The following is a 26,502-nucleotide window of genomic DNA, read 5'->3' on the forward strand; positions in this document are numbered from 1 at the left end:
TCATTCTTTATGAGTCTATATGAACACGGGCTCAGACGTTCGATCCGAACACGAACTCAAGGACTTCATCTCCAACTGTAGTGATACGATTGGTTGATTGGATAATTCAATATAGTTTTTTTTTTTGTTTAGCACTTTTAACAATGGACATTGTCTCAAAGAAGCGTTACAGAACACTCACTCATACTCACTCATTTTCTACCGCTTATCCGAACGTCTCGGGTCACGGGGAGCCTGTGCCTATCTCAGGCATCATCGGGCATCGAGGCAGGATACACCCTGGACGGAGTGCCAACCCATCACAGGGCACACACACACTCTCAATCACACACACACACACACACACACACACACACACACACACACACACACACACACACTACGGACAATTTTCCAGAGATGCCAATCAACCTACCATGCATGTCTTTGGACGGGGGAAGGAAACCGGAATACCCGGAGGAAACCCCAGAGGCCCGGGGAGAACATGCAAACTCCACACACACAAGGTGGAGGCGGGTTCAAGATTAATATTAGACTTCTTTTTAAATTTGTTTGTATTTATCCCTAATGAACAGGCCTGAGGTGACTGAGGTGACTGTGCTAAGGAAAAACCTCAATTAGATAGAAGAGGAAGAAACCTTGAGAGGAACCAGAGTCAAAAGTGAACCTCATCCTCATTAGGATGGCACTGTAGGGTGTGATTATAAACTGTTAGAGAGTGCTATTAATTAGGAGACTGTTGTCCATGGAATTGAAGCAGGTGTGCACACGTCCCTTCCTATTAAAGTGCACCATGAGTGTGTATGTACTGTAGTTTATACATGAGCTTTCTGTTTCATTACAACACCTCAACGTCTCGACCTGCAGGACGTAAAACCTACAAACAGGTCTGAAGATGTAGATGTGTAGAAAATAGTCAGAGCAATTTTAAATCAGCAAATCAAGAAAAACAGAGTAGCTTTTGAGTTTTTTTTCTCAACTTGGATTTAATGAAAGTCAGCAGAAGTACCGTGATTATTTAAATAATCAAAAGAAAGGAAGAAAATCACAGAGATTTTGCTATTTTGTGCTTTACTTAGGTCAAGAGAGCACTTGAGTCCTGAAGCTAAAACACTCAGCTGTGTGTGTGTGTGTGTGTGTGTGTGTGTGTGTGTGTGTGTGTGTGTGTGTGTGTGTGTGTGTGTGTACACTCCGGCATGTGGTTACCTTTTCTGTTTTTTTGCAGTAACTTATACTACCCTATTATTTTTAGGTCGAGTGTGAATTATAATAATAATAATAATAATAATAATAATAATAATAATAATAATAATAATTATTATTATTATTATTATTAAGACTGCATGTCTTAACTCACTGCTTAAAAATACTTAAAAATATCTTCCAAATAAATGCAAATATAAAACAAATTTTACAGTCACAGAGATGATAATCAGAGTTATATAAAAAAAGACGTAATTCAGAAATAATTTAATTATTTCAGCTGTAATTCATAATGTTGTTCATGTTAACTGTAATGAAATTGGACTATTTTTTATTTGCCAAAAAAATTTTTGATTCCCTTTCCCCCCCCCTTGTAGTACAAAAGATACAAATGCATCATATTCCCATTCCAAAACATACAAAAAAAAAAAGCTCCTGGTACAAAGGAACCCGATGGCTTTGACCTCCTGCTAGAGGAGACAGCTTGATTTCCAAAGTTTTTTTTTTTTTATATATATATATAGAGTGCACAGTTTTCTTGTTTATTTCACATTTAATTTGTTCAGAGTCACTTCACAAACTCTTATGGGAAAGCAATCTTCTTGTGTTTGGCTCCAAGTGAGAGGAAAAAGCAGGACGTTGTGTTAAAACGAGAGGAGAGTGAGCGTGAGCTCTAGGGCTGTGTCTCAAACCGCAATATGTTCTCTGTTCCTTTTTACTAGTCGTATAGAAATTAAGATATTAATCAGCTAGTTTTACCTAGTTTAAAAACAAAACAAAACACAAATCCAAATCCAAACTCAAGATTCAGGACCTTCTTCAAATATCTGCATTATTACGCCCTCTGGTGGCCACCAGGCGCAAACACCGTCCAACCATCATCCAGGTATTTAGACAAGACGATAATTCAGGTTTTTTTTTTTCCTAATTCAAGAAGGATCGAATTCAAACACTTGTACTCTTACTCAAGCACATTTCCAAGAATTTTTTTAAAATTTATTTTACTTTTTATTTTGGTGGAAATAAATCTGTGAGATTTCTCTTTTTCTGGAGCAAAATCTGCCTTCAAAACTCACTCTCAAAACAATAAAGAAAGTATTATGAGTGAAGGTAAATTTTACTTTGGCAAATTAGCGAGATCTGTAAATACCTGAAATATAACTCAAAATAAATGTTTCTAATGAACTTCACCTAATTTACTAGCTTGTGAATTTTTCCGTTTGTTGATTTACCAGCTAGTCAAGAATTAACGAGTGAAATGACCAAATTAGTTAAGTTTCATGATGTACGCACAAAAAAAAGGAAAAATAAAAATAAATGAACTATTGAAAATTTGATGAATATTTGCTTATTGAACTAGCTAGCTATTTAAATTTGTAATTTTGTTTTTAATTAGCTAGCTAGTCATGCCTAAAATTGGGCTAGTTAGGTCAAACTTGGAGAAATTGCTGGTTAATTGACTGGTTGAAGGTTAACACATCACTCAAAAAGTCATAAAATATAAAAATGTCCTTGTTTATTCCACTCTAAATAAACGATCAGAACTCAGGTCAAGCTAGATGTTGCAAAAAGGTCCTGTAAACGCTAGACGTTTGTGAATAAGGCAGTTGGACTGAACCTGTGTGTTGTATTGTGTGTGTGTGTGTGTGTGTGTGTGTGTGTGCATACACCTCAAGTCTCCTCTGGTGAAAGTAAATGCTCAGTGTTTCTCACAGTCTTAGTGCATCAGAGTCGGGTTACAGTACAGGACGTAGCGGCCGGCACCCCTTCCTCGCAGCCACAGGAAGAGGAGGAGATAAAGAGTTAAAGCATGCGAGCTTGAAGGAGGAGTAAAGCTATTCTTCAATGCCACATTGATGCGGCACTGCTCGGGATTTCCCGGGGCTTTGATCCACGCTTCTCAGAATTCCACGCAACCCGGGAGACATGAGGAAAGGTTTGGTCGTGGTGCCGTCGTTCCTCTCCAGGTCCTCACCTGGAACCATAACACAGAGAGGAAGAAGTGGGAACAGATTAGGGTGTGACGTCACAGGGAAAAATAGAAGAGTAAGTAATTTCTAAGATGCTGCACACTTACAGAAACACAGGAACAGTGTGTCCACGCACATTGCATAGACGCTGAAGAAGCCGTGTGCGATCAGGTACGAGCCGAACACGACCGTCTGGTGGGAGACGCGCAGAGATGTTAAAGGACAACAACAAAGACACAAAGCTCAACAAGACAAAGCAAAGTTTCCTTACCAGCAGAGGCACCCAGTAATTATTCAGAACTGGAACTTCTTCCTGAATGACTGGGATTTTGTGTGTGAAGAAATAGAAGGCAATAACACCTGTAGAACACACACACACACACACACACACACACACACACACACACACACACACACACACACACACACACACACACACACACACACACACACACACACACACACACACACACACACACACACACACACACCAGTGAGGGCTTCAGCACAATGTTCTGGTTTTGTGTTGCTCTACTTAATCACCTCTTCTGGTGATTTGTATTATTTCTTTATCTTGTCAAAGTTCTTCATCAACAGGAAGATGGGGGGGGGGGGATAATAAAGTAAAAAAAAATAATGCAGAGCTTTATGGGTTGCCAGGTCCTCTTTTATAATGCACTGTTTTTCCCACAGGTTGAAAATGAGCCATGTTGTACAGCTTACATGAAGGACAATAATATAATCATTAATCACTGGGGTAAATAAATAAATAAATAAACAAAATAAAAAACCAGTGAAATCTATTTGGGATTAATCCGAGCAAAACTGCAGACTTACCAACGATCCCTGTTATGAGGATTTTCCCTAAGAAGAGCAGGAAATCTGTCAGCTTGTCCAACACAGTTACCCTGTAAACCAGAACAGCTCCGTTGACTGAGACAAAGGTTTATTTATTTATTTGTTTGTTTGTTTGTTTGTTTGTTTGTTTGAGTCTCAAGGACATGGTTCTTTACCTCACAACATTCCTCATTAACAAAAAGAAAGCTTCCCGAGCTGATGTGCAGAAACTCTTTCCATAGATCGCAATCTAGAGGGGACGTATGATGTTGTAAATGTATGTAACGTAATGTAACCTACTGTAATGTTCACGATTTTAATAAACAGCAGAAGAGAGAATCTTACCATGATGTAGGCGTTTCTGTTCATGAAGCGAATAAAACGCTCCAGGCACCAAAAGCAGCATTTTAAACAGCAGAGCAGGAAGCGAGCAAACACATTATGAGTTCCTAAATGCACACACACACACACACACACACACACACACACACACACACACACACACACACACACACACACACACAGAATTTATTCTCTAGCACTGTATATTGAAAACGTTATATAGCATTGATTTAAGGAGTCTCGAGTGTGAGAGAGAGATTGGTCCGGATTCAGTCAGAGATAAAGAGAGAGGGAAAAAAACAGAGCCTGGTTAAAGGGAAACTGCAATAACATGAGAATTATTCATTCATTCATTTTCTACCACTTATCCGAAATTCTTGGGTCACGGGGAGCCTGTGCCTATCTCAGGTGTCATCGGGCATCGAGGCAGGATACACCCTGGACGGAGTGCCAACCCATCACAGGGCACACACACTCTCATTCACTCACACACTCACACACTACGGACAATTTTCCAGAGATGCCAATCAACCTACCATGCATGTCTTTGGACCGGGGTAAACTGAAACTGGAGTACCCGGAGGAAACCCCCGTGGCACGGGGAGAACATGCAAACTGGGCGTGCAACATGCATGAACATGCAAACTCCACACACACAAGGCGGAGGCGGGAATCGAACCCCCAACCCTGGAGGTGTGAGGCAAACGTGCTAACCACTAAGCCACCGTGCCCCCCACATGAGTGCTGTATCACATGACACCATTACTGATTTGTTTCCTATAACAGCATGACCTGCAGGTTTCTACATTGTTCTCACCTTTGAGCTTGTGGTGCAGGTACTCAAGGACAATCCGTAAGAACTGGACGAAAGCTAATATCAGTGACCCGAAAGCCAGAGACCCGGTGTGATACCTACAAGCACATCAGACACATGCTATTGTACCACAATTATAGTCTTTTACTACAGAATTCACCACGAGAACTGTTTTCAATCTCACGAGTCATAAAAAATATTAAATAAAACCACAGCTAAAGCCACGGGACCTTTTTTTTTTCTCTAAAAGTAATTACATTAGACTTTTTGCTACATGGGAGTTCTTAGAAGATATTTTCTTAGCAACATACCGTACAGCCCGGAAAAAGGAAGCAAAAACCGGGCATGATGGTATATCTTCAGGTTTCCTCTTGGCCCAGTAGTAGGAAGCAAAGGCTCCGGCAAGTGTACACTGACCCAGAGCAATGGTGAAATTAACCAACCAGAGGAAGACAAGCAGGTTGGACAGCTGCAGGAGAAAGATGTAGCGGTGATACATGCTCTCGCCACCATAGAATGCGAAGAGACACTGAGCTCCAGGACACTGCTTAGTGACGTTGGTCCTGTTGAACGTCTGTCCGGAAAAAAACAATGGACAGGAAAATATCAGTGACATTGACTCCTTGTTTGTTATGTACACAAATCTGTAATATGGTCTTATTGTATCTCTTTTCCTTAACGTTTAATACAAAATCAGAGAAGGTACTTACGTCTGGACTGCAGGTCAGGTTGGCATGTTTGCAGTTGGGCTGCACTGACATCACTTTGTACACAGCTTCGCCGGACGAAGCCAGAAAACTACATTTGATTAAGGTGCAACCAGATTGAAATTATTTAGATTTGTGATCACATATTATTTTAAAAGAGGTTCAATTTTGTCTTTATATCTCCTGGCTGGCTTGCTGACTGTTAACATTTGGTATTAACCCTGCAGGCATGGGCGTAAATCCCGGGGGGGACGGGGGGGACATGCCCCCCCCAATCAAAAAAAAAATATCGCACTCTCTATTATGAAAAATATATGTATGTATACCTAAATAATTGTCTAAGTAGAAAAAAACCCGCACAAAAAATGCATTTAGAAACAGTTGAGTCCCCCCTCCCTTCCTCACAGTGGTTTGACCCACTGCCTGCTTTCCCAGGCAGGAGTGTGGCTGCGGCTCAATTAATGTTCAACTCCATTAAGTCGGGGATTTTATTCACCTTAAATAAAGCGATTCTCTTTAATGTAGTTGATGGAGACTCATTCATAATTTAGTTGCGGCAAAAATGCTGATTACCGATGTTTTTTTTTCCATGAATCTGCTATATTAGCGATTAAAATCTGACTTATGTAGTTAAAATTAGTTTGTTTACTTGCTTGTTACACAGTGCACTGTAACTAACACGCCAAAGCCGTTTCCCATGCATTGTTTTATTTAGGACGACTTGGCATAATGTTAACTTAACATTAACGGCCACAATTAGCATATTGTTTAGCTGTGCATTTACAAATGAGCACTGTACTACGTCCGAACTGACCTCACTGTATTTTTTGTATAATCAATTTCTTTTTAAGTGTCTTAATTAATTTTAAATAAAATTTAAAACCTTTTTTAATTACTTGTTTTTATTGTTGTGATTACTTTTTTATGATAGTTTTACTTTCTTTATGTAAAGCACTTTGAATTACCATTGTGTATGAAATGTGCTACAGTATAAATAAACTTGCCTTGCAGTGTCATAGACTAGATAAAATGACTACAATAATAATGATAGAAGCAAAGTTTTTCACTGTGGGGACATATCTTTATAAGTACAATTTAACTATTATTTGTGTCCCCCCCTTCAAAAATTGCTCATGAGAAATTTTATATTTATTGTCCCCCAATACTCTTAAATGAAATTTACGCCCATGCCTGCAGGGTTACAGCTGGTTAAATGTAGAAACTGTATAAAGCTGGTTAAATATTCCTGGCTGGCTCACCAACTGTTAAGATTTTAGTCAATTAACAGACAAACAGGTTTACACAGGAATAACTGTATTATTCATTCATTCATTCATTCATTCAATCATTCATTTTCTACCGCTTATCCGTACTACCTCGGGTCACGGGGAGCCTCTGCCTATGAAATTAAATTTAAATAAACAAAAGGGCCACTTCATCTATTTGAACCTTCTGACCGACTCATCAACTGTTAGATATCGGTGTTAAAACTATTCATGTAGATCTATATCATAATAAACAAGTATATTATTATTCAGCACGGCCAAATATCTCCCGATACAGCTGATTAACTGTAGAAACTAAAATTATATACTTAATATAAATAAATATAAAAGCTGCTTGTATATTTAAAATGTTCTTGTTGTACCTCCTGGCTTGCTCGCCGACTATTAGAATCATATTAAAATAAAAGTTTAGTTGATTAATGTAGTAAATTCAAGTTTAGTTTTTAATCTAGCACGGTCGGATGTGCCACAGACTTCTTTCCTTAGCTAATAATAATAAGATTTATATATATGTAGAGCAGGACAGGATGATCCAACAATGGGTCAAGTGTCAATGTCCACTCTGTTGAATGAATAAATAAATAACTAAAATAAAAAATACATAAATATAAAATCTGTTCATATGGTTTAATTATGTCCGTGCACTTCCTGGCTGGCTCACCATCTGTTTGATTACGGTGTTAAAAACTGCAAACATGTTGCAAATATGTCCTTGCCATTTTGCAAATATGTCCTGCTAATTTCTAGTTCATTTTTGTTCTATTCTAAACTGAGATGATGCATTAAAGTAAGTATTTTTTTATCATTTGTATCATTTTCACATACTGCACCGCTCTAAAAGGATACACAGCTGTAATGGCCCAGTAAGAGATACAGACAGCCAGCATCACGAAAGTGATGATTGGGTAGAATAACGCAGACATGATGTAGCTGATAGCCCTGCAAACAAACACAAGAGTTCCAGAGAGATTATGGAGCTGAGATCTCTGTGAAATCTGACAAGAAATCCAGACTTACTTGCTGCCCTCTTTCAGCAGGGCGATAGCGATGCACACTCTCTTCCTCAGGAAGACCAGCATTAAAACTATGGAGGCTTCAGTTAGTACCAGAGAGACCACTGAGAGCACACAAACACACAATTTTAAGCACCAGATATTCTCAAAATGTTTTCTACCAATTAAAGCCCCAATTAATGCTGAATACACTCATTTACATTAGCTTTGTTTGTAGCATTTTTCCATCATCTGTTGGTTAAAATATTTTATTATTTCCTTTTCTTTCTAGCTTCGCCTCAGGAAATGACAGATGGTGACATATTTCATAGAAACTGCATAACGTGAATCTGGCCCTGACCTACGCAGCAAACAGAACGAGTTCTGGGCGTTTTTTTTTATTCGTCGGTTAAATGCAAAGTTCTGAGGTAATCTTGTGTTTATGTGTTATGCCTGAAACAGAAAGTGGGTTTCTGCTTTAACTCACAGAAAATGAGCCACGTCTGGCTGAGCTGCAGGTAGACGTGTAGGTTCGTTTGGATGCCCATGTCCGTGATGCTGACGTCTGCTTCTGGAGTCTCCCTAAGGAGAGTGAACTCCCAATAACAACGGCAGATTCCTAATCACACAGACCACAGACACGTGACCAACTCACTCTGGTCTGCTGTAGATCAGGACAATATTGTCTATCTGTCTATCTGTCCAGCTATCTGTCTGACTAGCTTTCTGTATGTCCTACGTTCTGTATCTCTGTCTACCTGACCGGCCATTTCTCTGTCTGACTTTCCACCTGTTTGTCTGTCTGTCTACCTGTCTTTCCATCTGTCTGTCTGTCCATCTGACTTGCTTTCTCTCTGTCTACACGTCCATCCATTCATCTGTCTGTCTGTTTTTCCGAATATCCATTGATTTATGTCTGTCTCTCTGTCTGACTGTCTGCCTTATAGACCTTCTCCCTATCTATCCGTGTGTCCCTCTGTATATCTCTCTGTCCCATGTTCTTTCAGTCTTTTTGTCTGTCTGTCTGTCTGTCTGTCTGTCCGTCCGTCTGTCTGTCTATCTACACACACACACACTTTATCTCACCGTAGGCTACAAGCAGGAAGACGGCGATGATAGTGAACCAGATCAGGAGGGCAGCAGTGAAGCGCAGGAGCAGGATAAAGATCAAACTGATGATCAGTGCTAGAATGAACCCTCTGACACACACACACACACACACACACACACACACACACACACACACACACACACACACACACACACACACACACACTAAAGCACAAGCTTTCAAACACACCATATAACTTTGTATATACATGTAGATGTATATTATTTCTTCTCACGTAAGAATCCAGGCCCAGGAGTTGGCGTAGTCTTCCACGATCTTCATGCCAAACTGCTTGGCCTCCAGCAGAGCTGTTATACCACTGCACAGAGAGACAGAGAGAGAGATAAGAGAGAGCGACAACGGACAGACGGATGGCTATAAAATATAAACATTGATACACTCGTTGTTTACTGAAGCGTCTTAGTTAAGTGACTGCTTTAATTATTTTTCATAATGTGGTTAGATTTAATAATTTAATATATTAAAAGATCACTACAAATGATGTTCACTCATCTGCTTGGGTGTGTGCTGTTATAGAAAACTACTGAACAGCAGATTGATGCAAAGCAGTGGAGTTGATTCGTTTTCCCATAAAAGATATATAAAAAACTTCATTGAATAACATTGTAAGTGTTTTTAATTTCATTAACTAATAAATGTTTATAGTTCATAAGTGTGTGTGTGTGTGTGTGTGTGTGTGTGTGTGTGTGTGTGTGTACTCACTCAGCTGCATCCCTGAGTTCACTCACACTCCTCGCTGTATCGAGCGCGTCCTTAAAAGCCGTTCTGTTGGCAACCGTCAGCGTGCCGTTCCTCGTCGTTAAGTCTGGAAGGCATCGCTGGAAAACTGAGATGAAATCACAGGATAGAGTTTGAAACACATTTACACACACACACACACACACACACACACACACACACACACACACACACACACACACACACACACACACACACACACGAGCGTTGCATTAACATCTTCTTTCAGAAAATTTCTCCATATTAACAATTACAGACATTTTTAAATTGCTTTATATGGAGTGGCATGCTGGCGTACATGTCAATGTAGATCAGCTGTTTCCATAGAAACCATAATGCATACAACAAGCACATTAATATAAACTTGGTCTACTGTCAGTGCTGCGGTTATTGAACTAATTAACACCTTTCGACCAATCAGAATCAAGAATTGCTGTTATTAAACTATTTTGAATACGTGTATGTGTGTATGTGTGTGTGTGTGTGTGTGTGTGTGTGTGTGTGTGTGTGTGTGTGTGTGTTTTCTTATGTCTGAAAGCTATTCATGAATTTCAAATGAATGACTCAGAAGTGAGAGTCTTTCAGAGTGCAGTAGACAAACAGATATGTAGAGACTAAACCCACACATCCACACACACACACACACACACACACACACACAAACATAGTGTATTAAGGAAGTGTATTTACATGGTCTGCTGGGCACAATCACAGACGGACAGTCTTCATCACGCAACACATGAGCCACAGCCTGAAGAAAAGAAAAATAAGAGAGAAAGATTAAAAGGTCAAATTTACATGAAGTTACATTACTACTGCCTTATAAGGAAAAAAGGGGTGGAGCCTGCATGCCTGTCATTTACAGTGAGGTGTGGCTTTGTATCAGGCAGTTACATGAAGGGGCGTGGCTTTGTATCAGGCAGTTACATGAAGGGGCGTGGCTTTGTATCAGGCAGTTATAGTGAAGGAATTGAGGCTTGGTCAATCACTCTGAAAGAGGTGAGGCCTTTGTCCAATGTGTCTGATGTGAATCACAGTGATGGAGTTTAAACTTGTTAGTCAGAATAAATGAGGCTTGGCCCCAATAATCTGTCAGTCACAGTAAAGGAGGTGTGGTCACTGTGGCTTTGTGTTACATAAAGGGCCTTGTGCCTATCAGTCTCAGTGAAAGAGGTGTGGCATTTATACCTATCAGTCTCAGTGAAAGAGGTGTGGCCTATCAACTTGTGCCGCATTGCTGCCATGTTGTTTATTCAGCAAAAGGCAGACAGACCTCGTTATTGACCGATAAACAAATCGACAGAATCTCACTTCCTCTCGAGATGAAGATGCTTCGGATCTACTGTTTGTGAATAATCACCTTCTTTGGATCGTTGAATCCCGGCCTGCAGAACTGCCTGTAATATTCCCAGTGGCTCCTGTTGAAGGCGTGTTGGAGCCGCACGTCCGTGTATGTGGCGAAGCGGTCCGGGCACTTCGAAACACACATCTATAAACGGCAGTACAACAGGAAACGTGTGAAGTATTCACGTGTGAAGGTGTAGAGTGTAGTGCTGAGTGGATATTATGTTAGTGGAGAACCTGAGTGGTGGGACACTGCAGGTTTATCAAAACAGCAGGATTCGCACATTTCAGGATGTTGAAGTAGAACAGGATGGGTTTCTTACTGCGGGAGATAAAAACGAGACTGAAAACAAATCCCTTCCTTAATTCCACACAAACACAGTGATACCATGAAAGCTATGACTTTTTTAAGGCAGCTGTTTTACACCACGAGTGAGAGAACAGATGGGAGTGAAATCAGAAACGACACGGCAGCGTGACGAAACCATCCGTCAGTACACCACCATTTATTTACTTGATAGAATTTATTCATTCATTCATTCATCCATCCATTTTGGGTCTCTGTTTGTCTCTCTGTGGGTTTGATCACTGTATTGTGATTTGTTGTACTGAGTGCAACTGGCCACTAGGTGTCAGCAGCATCATGTACTGTAACACACATGCACATGCACGGAATGTTATTCCGATTGAAAGATCTATATCGACCAGAACGTTACTATTATTATAAAATGCATTAATACGGTTCATCTATATGCAGCACACACACACACACACACACACACACACACACACACACACACACACACACACACACACACACACACACACACACACACAAAGTCCTAGTAAACATTAATGACATTATTATTATTATTATGAGTGTATTGTGTTATTCTGTCACATCTAATTCAATATCAGATCTTCATCTCTTTTCTTTTCCAACACTCGAATGATTCCTGATTTGATCCTGGGCCATAAATCATTAATAAGACCCCTGACTCACTGCTGAAGTCATGACATGACATCTGCTCTCGAATGTGCAACATTATTAAATCCACATTATATACGCAGAGGAAAGATGGAGCTATCCTCAAGTCAGTCTTCAAGCTCCCTCGCCTTTAAATCTGCAAGCGTAACACACACACACACACACACACACACACACACACACACACACACACACACACACACACACACACACACACTCCAATTCTAAACTCCAGTGCGGTAAACACAGCACCCTGGTCGCGCATAACAAACCTTCTTATCGCTGTTCCCCAGCTCCACTAACGAGCTGCTTTTCATTCAACCCAAGCTCGCATCCTGCTGATCGCACCACAGCGCCAAACACGAGTCTAAATAAATCGATGTGCTGCATGTCCTATACACAACTCCCCTGATTAACCCTAATCTTAAACTTAACCCTAAGACTAACCCTTAACCTTTAAACTTAACCCTAAACCTAAGCTCAGCACCAAACACAAGTCTAACTAAATGATAATGTGCTGCATGTCCTACACTCCACCAACCCGAATTAACCCTAAAATTAGACCTACACCTATCCCTAACCCTAAGGCTAACCTCAGCACAAATGTTATTGTGCTGAATATCCTACACACAAGAGCTCTCTGCCTTGATTACTTTACTAAAACTATCCTTAGATGAGTAGTGATGGGAAACACTACAAAGGTTTCTATAGCAACGACTTCTACAGGGACGTATTTGTTTGACATCCCATATGATCTAAGACTCACAATAAAACAATGTGTACAACAACAACAAGAAGTAATAAAATCATTACTGGACATTTATGGAAGGAGTCTCTAGTGTGTATAAGAGAGAGAGAGAGAACATGAACAGGTGAACTCTTTTTGTTCGTGGACGTACCATGGCATGACACTTTTACATGACACTCATTGTCTCCGCCTACACTCTGCACTATCAGCAGCTCTGGTTGGCTGAAGGAGTCGCCAATACTCACGCGTTGCTCGTGCCTTTCTGCCCGCAGAAGTCTCCTGAGCTGTCAGTAGGATGGATCACTTTCCTGGGGTCTCCATGTGTCCAGGCTAAAGAGACAAGATCACACACACACACACACACACACACACACACACACACACACACACACACACACACACACACACACACACACACACACACACACACACACACACACACACACACACACACACACACGGCTTAGCTTTTCAGCTCCATTCCGTCATATCTAAGCTTTAAATAAGCTTTAAATCCCTCGTATTAAAATGTATGACAAGAAGCGAGACTAGAACACAACCACACACACACACACACACACACACACACACACACACACACACACACACACACACACAAAATCAATGCCGCCTTGAGGAAATATTGATTTCTCTTCTGCACTCGTACCTAATTAATAAAGTCACTACATAGAAAGAAGCAACACTGCTGTCTCTCCAAATTGATCCGATGTATCTGATCTATCCGATTTGTTCTGCAGACACGGTTCCTGTTACACTCCTCCAATACGGAGTGATTTCCTCCCTTAACACCTAAAGTGTCACACTCCGCTTGATGTTTTAGATGTAAAAACATCCAATGTGATGTGATGAAACGTTTCTTCTGGTCCAACACAGCTGACGATCTAATCTTCATCCACATGAAAGTCTAATAGGTCTAATCATGTGCAACATCTCAGTCTGCAGCCAAAAAATAAAGACAGAAGTCCTGAACTTTATTTTTTTTTCCATATACACATAAATATAAACTTTTACCACAATCTTTCTAATGAATAATATGAAATAATATCAGTACATTTATTTTTGCATTTTTTTAAAATTAATATTTAATTTTATTGAAAGATAAAGTGCTGCCCAAAAATGACTCAAATAATAGGAAAAGAATATACTTAAAACTTATCATTTTTATTATAAACGTACAAAATATTATTACTTATTATTATGAATGTTACAATTATTAATTATTATTATTATTATTGTAAATTTAACTGGTGATTAAACACTGTAAAAACAAACAAACAAACAAACAAACAGATAAATAAATAAATAAATAAATAAACAAACAAACAAATAAATAAAATTGTGTTTAGAAATAATTTAATAATTTAATATTGTAATATTATTTAGCAAAAAAAAAAAAAAAAAACAACAGGTGAAAAATAAAAAATTAAATTTTTTTCCTGTACAGCTTAAGACCAAGTAATAAAATAATTCACAACAAAATGCACCTTAAACATAAAGTACGTTAAATGTAACTATAAACAGATAAAAACTCATTCAGTACTAATGTAGAAACAGCGAACACTTCAGGACATGTTTACTGTAACTCGGTAATCGGATTGATTTATTCCAAACACATGGCTTAATGAAACGACACACGATATGCAAATGAGGTGATTTCTAACGAGCGATAAACGTCTTTGAAAACGAGGAAAAGCAAAAAATTTCTTTTTTTTCTTTTTCCTGATGTAGAGATGAGACATGAGTGCATCTGGGATGATGATGTCATCACTGAGCTCATCGTTCTGAGAGGATTGAAGTGCTGTGCATCTGTATGCACGTGTGTGTGTGTGTGTGTATATACAGTATGTGTGTGGTTTTGTGTGTGTATGTACAGTATGTGTGTTAGTGTGTGTTTGCATGTGTGTTTGTGTGTGTGTTAGTTGCGTTTGCATGTGTTTGTGTGTGTGTGTGAGTGTGTGTTTGCATGTGTTTGTATGTGTGTGTTTGTGTGTGTGTGTGTGTATACAGTATGTGTGTGGTTTTGTGTGTGTGTGGTTATGTGCGTGTTTTTGTGTGTTTGTATGTACAGTATGTGTGTTAGTGTGTGTTTGCATGTGTTTGTGTGTGTTAGTGTGTTTGCATGTGTTTGTGTGTGTGTGTTTGTATGTGTGTGTTTGTGTGTATGTTCGTGTGTGTGTGTTTGTGTGTGTGTTTGTGTGTGTGTTTGTGTACAGGACGGTGACATCATTCTTGGCTGTTAAGAAGAACACTTATAATCTCTGTTATTGTTCCCTCATTTTATGTTTTTTTTATCCGTAATTTAATTGCCGTTAGCTAGAAGTGATTTTTTGTGAAAGACGTGAAAAGAGACGTGATGCCATTCTTTCAAAAGAAAAAAAGAAGTGCTGCTGCTGCTCCAGGGCTCGGAGGCGGAAGATCTCTGCATGAATCCCTGTTTCTTATTCACAAGTGCACTTGACTTTGAAGGGGACTAAAAAGGCTGCAGGTGGAAGCGGGGTTGTGCTCGATTACACACACGACACACAGATGTAATGGCTTCCGTTAAAAAGCCGTATCGCGAAGACGAGCTCATTTTTCACATCTATTTCAACTTCACTCTTCACCTTCTGAAAGAATTTCATCTCGGCTTCACAGAGTGATCGGTATCGGAGGCTGACATGCTCCGGGCCGATGAGGTGCAGGACAAAGCTTGTTATCTCAGTCAAAAGATGAGGATGAGGAGGAAGCTGTCCTTAGATGAAGATTATAAATATGAATCTCTTTGTGGTTAAGAGAGAAGGAGAACATGTTAGTCCTCGGCTGTGACAAAACCTAAAATCTGGACTTTTCTGGACTCTTTTACGCACACGCGCACACACACGCGCACACACACGCGCACACACAATTCCACTTCTGGATGTTTTTCTTTCTCTCTCTCAATCTGTCTCCCTTCTTTTCTCAGTCTGTCTCACATCTCTCTCTCTCTCTCTCTCTCTCAATCTGTCTCCCTCCTTTTCTCAATCTGTCTCTCTTTTCTGTTTCTAGTGCAGACAAAAGCAGGCGCTTACCCACAATGCCGAGTGCAGCGTAGCCGAGGATGACGACGATGAAGAGCAAGCAGCACAGCACGTCCGTGCAGCTTCTGCAACACAGAAAAGACGAGTGAGGAAGACTGAGGGGAGATCTTCATCACAAACAATCCCTCAAAGATCATACACCACAAACAGAGAGAAAGAAAGAGAATGTGTGAGAGAGAGAGAGAGAGAGAGAGAGAGAGAAAGAGAGAGAAGGAAGACATGCAGTATGTACAGAACAGCACCCACTGAATCACTGACATTAGCAGAATTAGCAAAAGTGTAACAGTGTTTTTCTATGAAGCTGATGCCCCACATAAAAACTTTTAAAGTTCAAAAAATTGGAAGTTACAAAAGTTTAAATCACCACAAAACAACCAACCAATCTGAGTCGTCCTGTAGAATACTCACTAATGTTTACTCACTAATGTTTACTCACTAATGTATACTCACTAATGTTTACTCACTAATGCTCAGAATACTCACTAATGTTTACTCACTAATGCTCACTCACTAATATTTACTCACTAATGTTTACTCACTAATGCTCACTCACTAATGTTTACTCACTAATGCTCACTCACTAATGTTTACTCACTAATGCTCACTCACTAATGTTTACTCACTAATGCTCAGAATACTCACTAATGTTTACTCACTAATGCTCAGAATACTCACTAATGCTCACTCACTAATGTTTACTCACTAATGCTCACTCACTAATGTTTACTCAATAATGCTCACTCACTAATGTTTACTCACTAATGCTCACTCACTAATGTTTACTCACTAATGCTCACTCACTAATGTTTACTCACTAATGCTCAGAATACTCACTAATGTTTACTCACTATTGCTCAGAATACTCACTAATGTTTACTCACTAATGCTCAGAATACTCACTAATGCTCACTCACTAATGTTTACTCACTAATGTTTACTCACTAATGCTCAGAATACTCACTAATGCTCACTCACTAATGTTTACTCACTAATGTTTACTCACTAATGCTCAGAATACTCACTAATGTTTACTCACTAATGCTCACTCACTAATGTTTACTCACTAATGTTTACTCGCTAATGCTCAGAATACTCACTAATGTTTACTCACTAATGCTCACTCACTAATGTTTACTCATTAATGTTTACTCACTAATGTTTACTCACTAATGCTCACTCACTAATGTTTACTCACTAATGCTCAGAATACTCACTAATGTTTACTCACTAATGTTTACTTACTAATGCTCAGAATACTCACTAATGTTTACTCACCAATATTTACTCACTAATGTTTACTCGCTAATGCTCACTCACTAATGTTTACTCATTAATGTTTACTCACTAATGTTTACTCACTAATGCTCAGAATACTCACTAATGTTTACTCACTAATGCTCAGAATACTCACTAATGTTTACTCACTAATGCTCATAATACTCACTAATGTTTACTCACTAATGTTTACTCACTAATGTTTACTCACTAATGTTTACTCACTAATGCTCAGAATACTCACTAATGTTTACTCACTAATGCTCACTCACTAATGTTTACTCACTAATGCTCAGAATACTCACTAATGTTTACTCACTAATGTTTACTCACTAATGCTCACTCACTAATGTTTACTCACTAATGCTCAGAATACTCACTAATGTTTACTCACTAATGTTTACTCACTAATGCTCACTCACTAATGCTCACTCACTAATGCTCTCTCACTAATGCTCACTCACTAATGTTTACTCACTAATGCTCACTCACTAATGTTTACTCACTAATGCTCACTCACTAATGTTTACTCACTAATGTTTACTCACTAATGCTCACTCACTAATGCTCACTCACTAATGCTCACTCACTAATGCTCTTTACACGCTCACTGGAAAACGCTCGCTGTTTGGCTCTTATTTGCATATTTGTAGAAATTATAATGGAGGGAAATGGTGTTTTATTACTACATATTACAAAACCTAGTGGGGAAAAAAGCGTTAGAGAAGTGAAAATATAACACCAGCATATAATGATAGAAAAAAACTTGACCTCTATCTCTATGTCGCTTTGTAGAAGCCAACATTTCCTATAGACAAAAATTTATCAAGAGTAACTCCTCCTAGGGCTTTCGAGCCACATGCACCAAATTCGGATATGTTGTAGACGCTGGACTGAAGTTTGTATTCTAAGTGATCCGAGTACCGGTAGTTCCGGTACCGAGTCTCAAAGTGGCCTTTTATTTCCCATAGACTCCCATTATAAACTTTGGAGGTTTATAACTCGGCAAGCTTTTGAACTATCTACACTAAACTCGGCCAGCTCCTTTAGGGTGATACTCTGAACAAAGTTTTAAATTGGTGTACCGACTGGCCTTTCGGTTGTGCCATAGCCCCGCCCCCAAATATGAAAATTAAAAAAAAAATTAGCACAACAATGACAAGTGACATATCAAAACAATCAGCCCAATGTGGGGAACTTCCTCAGGAGTATTTGGATGATGTCACATGCTTGTCTCCACTTACCTCCAAATGTTTTGGCAACCTAGCTTTCTGTCCACTTGCCTCCAAAAGCAACACTAACCCTTATGTCCACTTGCCTCCAAAAAGCACCATCCGTTGTGAATACTTGCATCGTCAAATCCAACTTCAAAGTTTGTTGTGATGAACTTTACAAATTATTTGATGTAGTTAAAATAAAATAAAATTGAACATAAAACAAACAAATCGATAAACAGCAAAATGTAATATTTCTTCACACAAGACGCTATAGAAATGTACTTCTTCTTATTAGGAATCTTTACATAGAGCTTTAATTTGATTTTAAGAATCTGTTTTATTCTGTTTTTAAAAACCTAAAATCAATAAATAATAATCATTTTTTAAATAGTGCTTTTAACAATGGACATTGTCTCAGAGCAGCTTTACAGAACATTAGAACTATAATACAAACAGTTAAGATTAATTAATTCATTCATTCATTTTCTACCGCTTATCTGAACTACCTCGGGTCACGGGGAGCCTGTGCCTATCTCAGGTGTCATCGGGCATCGAGGCAGGATACACCCTGGACGGAGTGCCAACTCATCACAGGGCACACACACACTCATTCACACACACTCACACACTACGGACAATTTTCCAGAGATGCCAATCAACCTACCATGCATGTCTTTGGACCGGGGGAAGAAACCGGAGTACCCGGAGGAAACCCCCGAGGCACGGGGAGAACATGCAAACTCCACACACACAAGGTGGAGGCGGGAATCGAACCCCCAACCCTGGTGTGAGGCGAACGTGCCAACCACTAAGCCAAGGTGCCCCCCCGTTCAAGATTAATATTATATTTAAATGTGTTTGTATTTATCCCAAATGAACAAGCCTGAGGTGACTGTGCTGAGGAAAAACCTTGAGAGGAACCAGACTCAAAAGTGAACCTCATCCTCATTTGGGTGACACTGGAGGGTGTGATTATAAACTGTTATAAACACTAGGGAGTGTTGTTATAAATAATGTCCTTTCTACAGTCAGACAGTGTCTAATAATTGTGTATCGATGAGGAGGTCGTTGTCCTCAAAGACCACATGGAGTTGGCATCTTCTCTTTTATCTTCTCAACCAGAGCTGGTACATCTCAGATGCCCCAGGATGCTCACAACGTTGATCTCAGGGTTGAGTGAAGGACTGAATAATCAAAATCAAACCTACAATTTGTCCATTCATTTCTAATTCTACAGTATATCATTTCTTTCTAATGTCACCACCGTGCTTCACAGTAAAGAAGCTGCTCTCAGGGTCTCCAGCAAACGTCACAAAAAATCGATTTATATGATTTGTAGAGTGTCACAAACTCTAATAAAGCAGGTGACATAACGGGACACTTTAATTGGACCCCATCTGAATAAGTCTTTGACTTCTGATGGCACCAGGAAATAATTTAGCTTTCAAAGTTTCACTATTTTTAATGATTCGGTCTCTGCTGCTGTTATTATTGCAGAGGTTGTGTGTCTCGTCTTAATAAGGTTTTTTTTTTTTGCCGTTTTTTTTTCATCCAAGCAATCAAAGTAAACTCGCTCGCTCTGACTGAATAAATAAATTATTCAGATATTTTTTTATTCTGTGAGATTCTCCTTCAGTTCAGAGAGTTTAGATCGTAGCACTGATGATGTCCTCCAGGACTCGGCGAGAAGACCAACCTGAGCTCACACACAATTAACAGGAAGGCTGGAGGAAGGGAACCTTCCAATTTCACTGGATTTCAATTTAATAGATTCAAGCATACAGAGAGAGAGAAAGAGAGAGATAGAGAGAGAGAGAGAGAGAGAGAGAGAGAGAGAGAGAGAGAGAGAGAGCTCATTGAAGCAACGATCAAGCCTGCGAACAGCAAAACAGCAAGGTCACATGAAGCGCTTTGAGAAAACTCCAGGGACAGGACCACAGACACAGACTGTTAACAAGGGCAGGAAAGAGAGAGAGAGAGAGAGAGAGAGAGAGAGAGAGAGAGAGAGAGAGAGAGAGAGAGAGGGGGAGAAATAGAAGAGAGTGAAAAGAGAAAAAAGGAGTAAGAAAGAAAAAGATAGATAGATAGATAGATAGATAGATAGATAGATAGATAGATAGATAGATAGATAGATAGATAGACAGACTGTATGTTGTCTGTGGGGTAAAGGAGAAGGTTGAGAAGGTCCCTTTGATCTCCAGCTTGATCCCCTAAATCTTTACTGCATAGACAAAAACATCTCAAACTGCAGAACTTCTCAAAGATCTCCACATGAAGAAGATCTAAACTCACAGAGAACATGTGTGGACTTTTCCTACTTTTCCTCCTCCCTCCCTCCCCCTTTTATTTTGCTCCTTGATTTTCCTTCCTTCCTTCCTTCCTTTTTTCTTCCTTCCTTCCTTCCTTCCTTCCTTCCTTCCTTTTTTCTTCCTTCCTTCCTTCCTTTTTTCTTCCTTCCTTCCTTCCTTCCTTCCTTCCTTCCTTCCTTCCTTCCTTCCTTCCTTCCTTCCTTTTTTCTTCCTTCCTTCCTTCCTTTTTTCTTCCTTCCTTCCTTCCTTCCTTTTTTCTTCCTTCCTTCCTTCCTTCCTTCCTTCCTTCCTTCCTTCCTTCCTTCCTTTTTTCTTCCTTCCTCCCCCCCCCACAAACACACCCACACCCCCACAAACACACCCCCACCCCCCACAACCCACCCCCACACCCACCCACCCCTACCCCATTAAACACACCACACACACCCCCCACACCCACACCCCCCCACACACCCACCCCCCCACACACCCACACCCACACCCCACACACTACCCATTAACCACCCACACAACCCCACACCCCCCACCCCCCCACACATACCCATACACACCACACCCACCCCCCACCCCCACACACCCCCACCCCCCCACCCACCCACACCCCCCCACCCCCACCCCACAAACCACCCCCCACCTCCCCCTTCACACACCACCCCACACACACCCCCACCCCACCCCCCCCCTCACCCACACCACCCCCACACCCCTCCACCCCACACTCACCCATCAAACACCACCCCACACCACACACCTCCCCCTTCCCACCCACCACCCCACACCCCCCACCCCCCCACCTACCCCTTCACCACCCCCACCCCCACACCACACCTCCCCCTTACCCACACCCCACCCCCCACCCCACACCCCCCCCACACCCACCCTCCCCATTCACCCCACCCCCACCCCCACACCCCCCCCCCCCCCCACCCACCCCACCCCCCACCCCCACACCACCCCCACCCCCACACACCCCCACCCAACCACACCCAGCCCCCACACCCCCCACACCCCCCCACACACCCCCACCACCCCCCCCCCACACCCACCCCCCCACCCCCACCCCCCCCCCCCCACACCCCCCCCCCCCCACCCTCCCACCCCCACACCCCCACCCCCACCCCCACCCCCCCCCCCCCCCACCACCCCCCCCCCCCCACCCCCACCCCACCCCCCACCCCCCCCCCCTCCCAACCCCCATCCCCTTCCACCCCCCCACACCCACCCACACCCCCCCTACCCCTTCCCCCCCCCCACACACCCACCCCCCCCCCACCCCCCACCCCACCCACCCACACCCCACCCCCCACAACCCACCCCCCCCCACACAAAACCATACCCAGTAAATACACACAAACACACATACCCAGTAAACACACACCCACACCCACACCTACACAAACACACATACCCAGTAAACACACACAAACACACACAAACACACATACCCAGTAAACACACACAAACACACCCACACAAACACACACAAACACACACACACACACACACACACACACACACACACACACACACAAATACCCACACAAACACACACAAACACACACACACACACACACACACACACACACACACACACACACACACACACACACACACACACACACACACACACACACACACACACACACACACACACACACACACACCCCAATCAACAGTAGTATTCCTACAGTAATGGCCCCCAGGCTCCTCTGCCTGCTGTTGGACATTAGTATGAGTAACAGATCTGTGGTTTGATTTGAAGCGATTCTCTCAGCACCGAGACGTTTAGTGAACGCTTCCTGCTGCAGAAAGGTTAAAGACCTGAACTTCCTCAACTGAATAATGGAAGTCTTTTAGCGACCTTGCTTTCGCAAAAAAATGTATTATACCCGTGAAAGATGAATTTCTTCCTCTCGAGCATGCGCGCACACACACACACACGCAGACACACACACCTTTCTAAGGAGAACAGAACCAGTATTTTGCCTTCTTCATCCTCATCATCATCACACCAGAAGATTCTCACCAGAAATACGATCTGAAGTCGTAGTGATGAGGCTCCTGAACTAGTGCAGATGATCATGGGAAATTATAGCTTTTTTCATTCCCTTCATTGTGACTTTTATCTTCAGCTCCAGGACCAGATGTAGCACCTCGTGACCTAAAAGACTTTGTTTTTCTGCTTTTCTTTCCTACAACATCCAACCCCATAAACCCCAAACCTTCACCTGGAGCTAAAGTCCAGGATCGACTCTAACGAGTGCAGGAATCCTGCGGATCCTCAGGTACAGACTGAACCCTGATAAAACGAGGTCAAACTAAAGCTGAGGCTATGCGCTATTCACACGGTGCGGCTATAAATACATCCCGGAGGCAGAGGAGGGATTTGTGAGGCACACAGCAGGCTAATCAGCGCTAATTAGATATGTGGCGTGCGGTGAGACGAGTCAGTACAGAGTGAGATCAGAGGAGAAGAAAACATCACAAGGTTGTTAATGCGCTCGACTCAGAACAATGTTTTGTGTTATGTTGTGGATATGGAACTAAAGTTTAGGGAAGGAGTCTCCAGTACAAGCCAGACGCAACACTTTAACTGAGGAGTTTACGGTTTTCTGGCAACGTGACAAACTGTGTTTCTGTTCCTTCAACTATTTCTTACAATACAGAGACGACGAACGTTTCTTTAACGGTTTTGTCTTTAATTGTTGTGTCTTTAATTAGTGTCTATGGTTGTGGTGTCTATATTTTATGTGTCAATAACTGTTGTAGTGTCTTTAATTTGTCTTTAATGGTGTCTATAGGGGGGGCACGGTGGCTTAGTGGTTAGCACGTTTGCCTCATACCTCCAGGGTTGGGGTTCGATTCCCGCCTCCGCCTTGTGTGTGTGGAGTCCCCGTGCCTCGGGGGTTTCCTCCGGGTACTCCGGTTTCCTCCCCCGGTCCAAAGACATGCATGGTAGGTTGATTGGCATCTCTGGAAAATTGTCCGAAGTGTGTGTGTGTGAGTGAATGAGAGTGTGTGTGTGTGCCCTGTGATGGGTTGGCACTCCGTCCAGGATGTATCCTGCCTCGATGCCCGATGACGCCTGAGATAGGCACAGGCTCCCCGTGACCCGAGAAGTTCGGATAAGCGGTAGAAGATGAATGAATGAATGGTGTCTATAATTTTTTGGGTCTTTAATCGTTGCGGTGTTTGATTTTTGTGTCTTCGATTGTTGTGTCCGTTGCTAATTTCTTATATAATTATATAAAATATAAATATTTATATAATTATTTCTTATATTCTTATATAAAATCTTATATATATATTGCTGTATATAATTGTCATGACTTTAATTATCGTACATTCATTTACGTCTTTAATCGTCGATGTGTTTAACTGTTGTGCCTTTAATTGTTGCTGATTTCTTAATTGTTTGTCTTTAATTAACGAGTCTTTTGTTGTTGTGTCTCTTGCTGATTTCTTGGCCATGTTGCTCTTGTGAAATCAGAAGTGAGTTTTTTTTTGGTTAAATAAAGATAACTAAAGGTAACTAAAACCCCACAGCTGATGGAGCGAGAGTTTAGAGCTGCTATAACAGAAGTGATAACATCTAAAGGGATAAAAACTACCAGTCATTCGTCAGTAAAATATAGTTAATGTTTGAAGTCTACAGGAACAATAAATCCAGTCAGGAAGTCATGTGAACATCCTGGGGAATGAAACGTCAAAACAAAAGCAAAACAATTTCCTCAGATCAAGAAAACAACTCATGGGTTTTGTGTCAGTTTAATGTCGTGGACTGAAGTCAGAATAAATGTGCTACACTGTTTGTAGTGGATCTGTAATTACATCTCCTGCTGTCAAGAAGCAAACTGCCACCTCGCTCTTATCAACTCCTGCAGGTCTGGGAGGAATCCGAGCGTCCGAGTCTCGGGGTGTCGCCGTCTCTGCCGCTGGGGAAATGATTCAGCCCTGGGATCGACGCTAAAACCCGAGGAGACGTCAGTCATGGCTATGTGAAGGCTAATCTATGGGCTCGTGTGAGGAGGAATCAATGGTTAGCAGCAATAATCTCCATATTATTACACCCTGAGGTGTAATAAGATAATTAAGCTGCAGAACCAGGTTCATTCACTCACACGCTCGTTTGTTTGAGCTCATCGAGAGTTTTAAAGCTCCGAATGAGAAATAAATGATCATGGTGTGTGAAGACGGTGTGAAGAAAAGTAGAAATTACGTAGAAGATACGATTAAAGCTGATAATCCGGTGCTTTGTTCCTTTAACACGACAATTTATCAACAATTAGAACTTTACGGTTCATGAAATTTAGAGTTACTTTTAATGTTAGAGCTTACAAAAGTGCGAGATCCATCGTTCCAACAACAGACTCTATTTTTCTCTCTCTCAAAGTTAATAAGACAAAACGAACAGACAAAACAAACGCAGCTTAAGAAACGGTTACAGCTACAAAAAAGAAGGATAAAATCTTTCTGAAGCAAAATAATAAATAAATAAATAAATAAATAAATAAATAAATAAATAAAGCTTTTCCTCCGTCACTGAAGTCTCCTTCCTTAAATCTCCTCACGGAAAATATTATATTTTTTTAATGTAGTTATTCGTTTTCGATAACTCTCGATCCCCGAGGACGAACTGTCACTATAGCAACGTATTAGAAACCGGACCACCCCTTTCACACTTTAGGCCACTCCAACTTCCTGTTAGATAATAAAGCATATCACACTGCACTGAACAAAGCACTCGTCATTGTAAACCTCGCTTTTGCCCTTGGCTGTAGAGGTGCAGTGTTAACTCAGGATGGAATGATCATCTAGTGTTAAAGTAGAAACATTAGCACACTGCACTTAACACCATGTTCTCGTCCCTCTACCCCCTCTTTAGAGGAAGGTTTCACACTGTAATGTAGAACCTTTTCCCCAGATGATGAAACTCTGCTCTGAATGTTTTACAGTGTTAACTCCTCATCACTGTGGTAAACGTGTACAGTGTGAAACAGTGTTAGAGTGTCACGGCTTGTCGCTTAGCAACAGAAACGCAGTCAGAACCTGAACAGCTCTTCAGCCTCGTATCAGGTGAAGACCAAAAAAACGGCTCGGTGGATAGGGTCAGACGGCAAAACGGCGAACATCACAGTGTACTGTACAGTAGAGAGGAGAAAATACATCACGCTGAAAAACTAAAAGTCTGAGATCGAGGAACGAACGAACGTGTGGTCCGACTTAAAAAGAGAAAAAACACGAGGAACATAACAGAACCTGCTCGAGTGCAGAACCTCAGAGCTGAACTTTTTTCCTCACCGATAAAGTCAAAGCGTGAGACGAGCCGTTATTTAAAGCGCCCGTGTGCTGGATTTATCCGATCAGGATCGTCGATACATAAACCAGCAAATCAGAAGAAGGTTACAGCAGGGTTTAGTAATGTACAGTGTGGAACATCAGATGATGAAGAGCCAGGATTCAGTGTTAAAGTAGGAGCAGTGTGAAACCTCTAACCACATAAAGCCAGGATTGTGTTTAGTC

General features: G+C 41.2%; 1 protein-coding gene across 1 annotated transcript in view; it reads right to left on the minus strand.

Annotated features, from left to right (window-relative positions):
* Positions 1-1,568: 1,568 nt before the first annotated feature.
* slc44a5a (solute carrier family 44 member 5a) overlaps positions 1,569-26,502 on the minus strand; it is a 41,687-nt gene continuing 16,753 nt past the window's right edge. The window contains exons 3-22 of the mRNA XM_027158284.2: positions 16,170-16,243; positions 13,347-13,431; positions 11,603-11,687; positions 11,382-11,510; positions 10,712-10,772; positions 9,986-10,109; positions 9,498-9,581; positions 9,238-9,350; positions 8,639-8,770; positions 8,177-8,276; positions 8,006-8,098; positions 5,877-5,964; positions 5,478-5,740; positions 5,170-5,264; positions 4,356-4,459; positions 4,187-4,260; positions 4,011-4,081; positions 3,445-3,533; positions 3,281-3,365; positions 1,569-3,178 (exon numbers count right to left, since the gene is read on the minus strand). Coding sequence (XP_027014085.2) covers positions 3,039-3,178; positions 3,281-3,365; positions 3,445-3,533; positions 4,011-4,081; positions 4,187-4,260; positions 4,356-4,459; positions 5,170-5,264; positions 5,478-5,740; positions 5,877-5,964; positions 8,006-8,098; positions 8,177-8,276; positions 8,639-8,770; positions 9,238-9,350; positions 9,498-9,581; positions 9,986-10,109; positions 10,712-10,772; positions 11,382-11,510; positions 11,603-11,687; positions 13,347-13,431; positions 16,170-16,243 — 2,089 coding nt within the window. The 3' untranslated portion in view covers positions 1,569-3,038. The remainder of the gene's footprint in view (positions 3,179-3,280; positions 3,366-3,444; positions 3,534-4,010; positions 4,082-4,186; positions 4,261-4,355; positions 4,460-5,169; positions 5,265-5,477; positions 5,741-5,876; positions 5,965-8,005; positions 8,099-8,176; positions 8,277-8,638; positions 8,771-9,237; positions 9,351-9,497; positions 9,582-9,985; positions 10,110-10,711; positions 10,773-11,381; positions 11,511-11,602; positions 11,688-13,346; positions 13,432-16,169; positions 16,244-26,502) is intronic.

This window comes from Tachysurus fulvidraco, chromosome 22 (genome assembly GCF_022655615.1).
Source record: "Tachysurus fulvidraco isolate hzauxx_2018 chromosome 22, HZAU_PFXX_2.0, whole genome shotgun sequence".
NCBI lineage: Eukaryota > Metazoa > Chordata > Actinopteri > Siluriformes > Bagridae > Tachysurus > Tachysurus fulvidraco.